Source organism: Homarus americanus, unplaced genomic scaffold (genome assembly GCF_018991925.1).
Source record: "Homarus americanus isolate GMGI-L3 unplaced genomic scaffold, GMGI_Hamer_2.0 scaffold25795, whole genome shotgun sequence".
Taxonomy (NCBI): Eukaryota; Metazoa; Arthropoda; class Malacostraca; order Decapoda; family Nephropidae; genus Homarus; species Homarus americanus.
Genome location: NW_024753125.1, coordinates 3,644 through 7,156, shown reverse-complemented (window position 1 = coordinate 7,156; position 3,513 = coordinate 3,644). Strand labels below are relative to the sequence as shown.

Sequence of the window (3,513 nt, the reverse complement as noted above, 5' to 3'; positions counted from 1 at the left end):
ACTTTAGACGGTAATAATCAAGACATAGTTTAGACGGTAATAATCAAGACATAGTTTAGACGGTAATAATCAAGACATACTTTAGACGGTAATAATCTAGCCTCAGATAATTGATGATAACTTAAACAACAGATGGACAAAAAGCCAATTAGATGATTTACGGATAATTCACTTTGATAATTCATGGATAAATTATATCTTATTCAGCTACTGATAATCACAGGAGACTCTCACAGGATACTCATAGAAGACTCACAGGAGACTTACAGGATAATAATAGGAGACTCTTACTGGAGACTCTTACAGGATACTCTTACAGGAGACTCTTACAGGAAACTCTTACGGGAGACTCTTAAGGGAGACTTTTACAGGAGACTCTTACAGTAGACTCTTACAGGAAACTCTTACGGGAGACTCTTACAGGAGACTCTTAAAGGAGACTCTTACAGTAGACTCTTAAAGGAGACTCTTACAGGAGACTCTTACACGAGACTTACAGGAGACTCTTACAGGAGACTCTTACAGGAGACTCTTACAGGAGACTCTTAAAGGAGACTCTTACAGGAGACATACAGGAGACTCTTACAGGAGACTTCTACAGGAGACTCTTACACGAGACTTACAGGAGACTCTTACACGAGACATACAGGAGACTCTTACAGGAGACTTCTACAGGAGACTCTTACACGAGACTTACAGGAGACTCTTACACGAGACATACAGGAGACTCTTACAGGAGACTCTTACAGGAGACTCTTACACGAGACTTACAGGAGACTCTTACAGGAGACGGAGACTCTTACAGGAGACTCTTAAAGGAGACTCTTACACGAGACATACAGGAGACTCTTACAGGAGACTTCTACAGGAGACTCTTACACGAGACTTACAGGAGACTCTTACAGGAGACTCTTACAGGAGATTCTTATAGGTTACACACAGAAGACTCTCACAGGAGACTCTTACAGGTTACTCATAGAGGACTCTCACAGGAGACTCTTACAGGTTACTCACAGAAGACTCTTATAGGTTAAACACAGAAGACTCTCACAGGAGACTCTTTCAGGTTACTCACAGAAGACTCTCACAGGAGACTCTTACAGGTTACTCATAGAAGACTCTCACAGGAGACTCTTACAGGTTACTCACAGAAAACTCTCACAGGAGACTCTTACAGGTTACTCATAGAAGACTCTCACAGGAGACTCTTACAGGTTACTCATAGAAGACTCTCACAGGAGACTCTTACAGGTTACTCACAGAAGACTCTCACAGGAGACTCTTACAGGTTACTCACAGAAGACTCTCACAGGAGAATGGAGGCTCCCAAAAGGTATATTATATAGGTATATGTACACACTAAGACTCTTCTCTCTACTGTACAGAATATTGTGAGTACTATGTTCATATTGTTAATCTTACTTTGGAGTCTATGTGGGACTGAGACTCACAGAAATCTCACAGGAGACTCACAGAAGACTTATAGGAGACTTATAAGAGACTTACAGAAGATTCATTTGAGACTTTACAGGAGAGTCATATGAAATTCTAATAAGACTCACAGAAGACTCACAAAAGACTCATGGGTGGCTGACTCAACATACTCACACCCGCACCAGAATAAGATAGTTACTGCGGGCAGGAGTCTGGCGAGGTGTTGATAATTTATTCACCTGATTATGGAGCTCAATAAAAAAAATTATTGTACAAGATATCATAAAGCGGCTTGCTGCAAGAAAACAACTCGGGTAATCGTTTGACATGTATTTGGCAGGACTGCTATCAACGTGAATTGTGACAGTACAGCATATTTTTTAATAATGTCTGAATCAACATTTCACCTGTCTTGTAAAGCTCAAAAGACACAGTTGCCGTGTATGGGGATCAGAAAACTATCTTTCGTTTCTGAACACGAGCTTGATAGTCCCAAAATAAACGTTTGGTGCGCACTCTCATACAATCGTGTGATTGAACCATTTTGCTTCCATGAGAACACTGTGAACTCTGCCACTCACATACTGTAGATATGCTTGACTTTTATGCTGTACCTCAGCTGGAAGGTATGCAGCCCCATGTGTTCTTTAAGCAAGATGGTGCACCACCACACAAGTGCGTGATTTCCTCGATGAAAACTTCCCTACTCGTTGGATCGGGCGCGGTGGTCCCGTTCCGTGGCCTCCTCGTTCCCCGGACATCATGCCTATGGAATCCTTTTTATGGGGCTACGTCAAGGACAAGTTGTATGAGAAAAGGATTAATAACATCACAGAGTTAAGACTCCGGATTGAAGAGGCCCTGGCTTCCATCACGCTAGAAATGCTTCAGAACACCTGGAATGAAATCAGCTGCCGTCTTGATATTCTACGTGCTACCAAAGGGCCCATCTGGAGGTTTACTGAGGTCCAGTTATGTGTGCACAAATACATATCAAAAGATTACCTGAGTTCCTTTATTAACTGCACCAAACTGTTTTATGATATATTTTACAGTAAAGTTTTTATTGAGCTTCATAATCGGGTGAATTATTTATAGACACCCTGTATTTATTTTATGGTACGGACGTGAGAGAGAAGTCTGAAGAGTGCTCAGGTCTACAGCGCCTCACACTCACTGCTAGGAACGTCAAAACACAGAATAAATTAGTGGGCGAAGATGGGCTATATATACAGTGTCAGGCGAAGGGGAGGGGGAGCACTTAGCCGCTATGTTGAGGCACTTCTCTATTCGGATTTAGATCGATCACTCACTTGTCTCTTCGTTAGTGAGATCCCTGCCTGTCTGTCTGTTTGTCTTTCAGTTACACTCCCCAAAGAGCGATCGATCACGAATTCGAGCCAAAAAAAAAAAGAAGGTCAACAGATAAAGACAGAGAATCAGCTTCCAGGCGCCATTGTTGTTGTTGTGGTAGTGGTGTTCGCTGTTGTTGACATCTTTTTCCTTCTTCTTTCCTTATTTTTCCTAAACCTGCGTCTTCTCCTTTCTTTCCTTCTTCTGTTTCTAAGCCGCGTCGCCTTGTGCTTCCTTCTCCTGCGTCTCTGTCTGTCCTTGTGTTTCTCCTTCCTGCGTTTCTTCTTCTTCCTTCGTTTGGTGGGTCTGAGGGTGGTGACGGAGGTGGTGTTGGTAAGGGCGGTGCTGGTGGGAGGTCTCGACCCCCACGGCCAGCTACTGTTACCCACGGCTATTTCGTTACCTGCCAGATCTGGTAAGAGGGATAGAGGTCTTAGAACAGTAAAAATTAAATGAAAATTAAACATTAGAAAAATTAGTAAATATAAAAGATAGATATTCGTATAAACTAACAAAATATAGGTTATAAGTATATCAAGGGAGAGATCAATAACGAAATTCGAATCAACATATAAATACAAAATAAAACTAAAATATAGATTAATATAAACTAAAGATAATATAAATCAAATAATAGACATGGATCATTGAAGAAACACAAAGATTAGGTAAACATCACCAGAGAGGCGTTGGTGAAACTGACTCCAACAGAGATACGTAAACCTG

At 41.5% G+C, this 3,513-nt stretch overlaps 1 protein-coding gene across 1 annotated transcript; it reads right to left on the bottom strand.

Moving 5' to 3' along the window:
* Positions 1–797: 797 nt before the first annotated feature.
* LOC121855267 (R-spondin-1-like) lies at positions 798–3,204 on the bottom strand (the record flags this gene model as incomplete). The annotated part of the gene is given in 1 exon segment (XM_042350152.1): positions 798–3,204. A coding segment is annotated over 1 exon segment (331 nt), but the record flags the coding sequence as incomplete, so codon positions are not given.
* Positions 3,205–3,513: the final 309 nt, after the last annotated feature.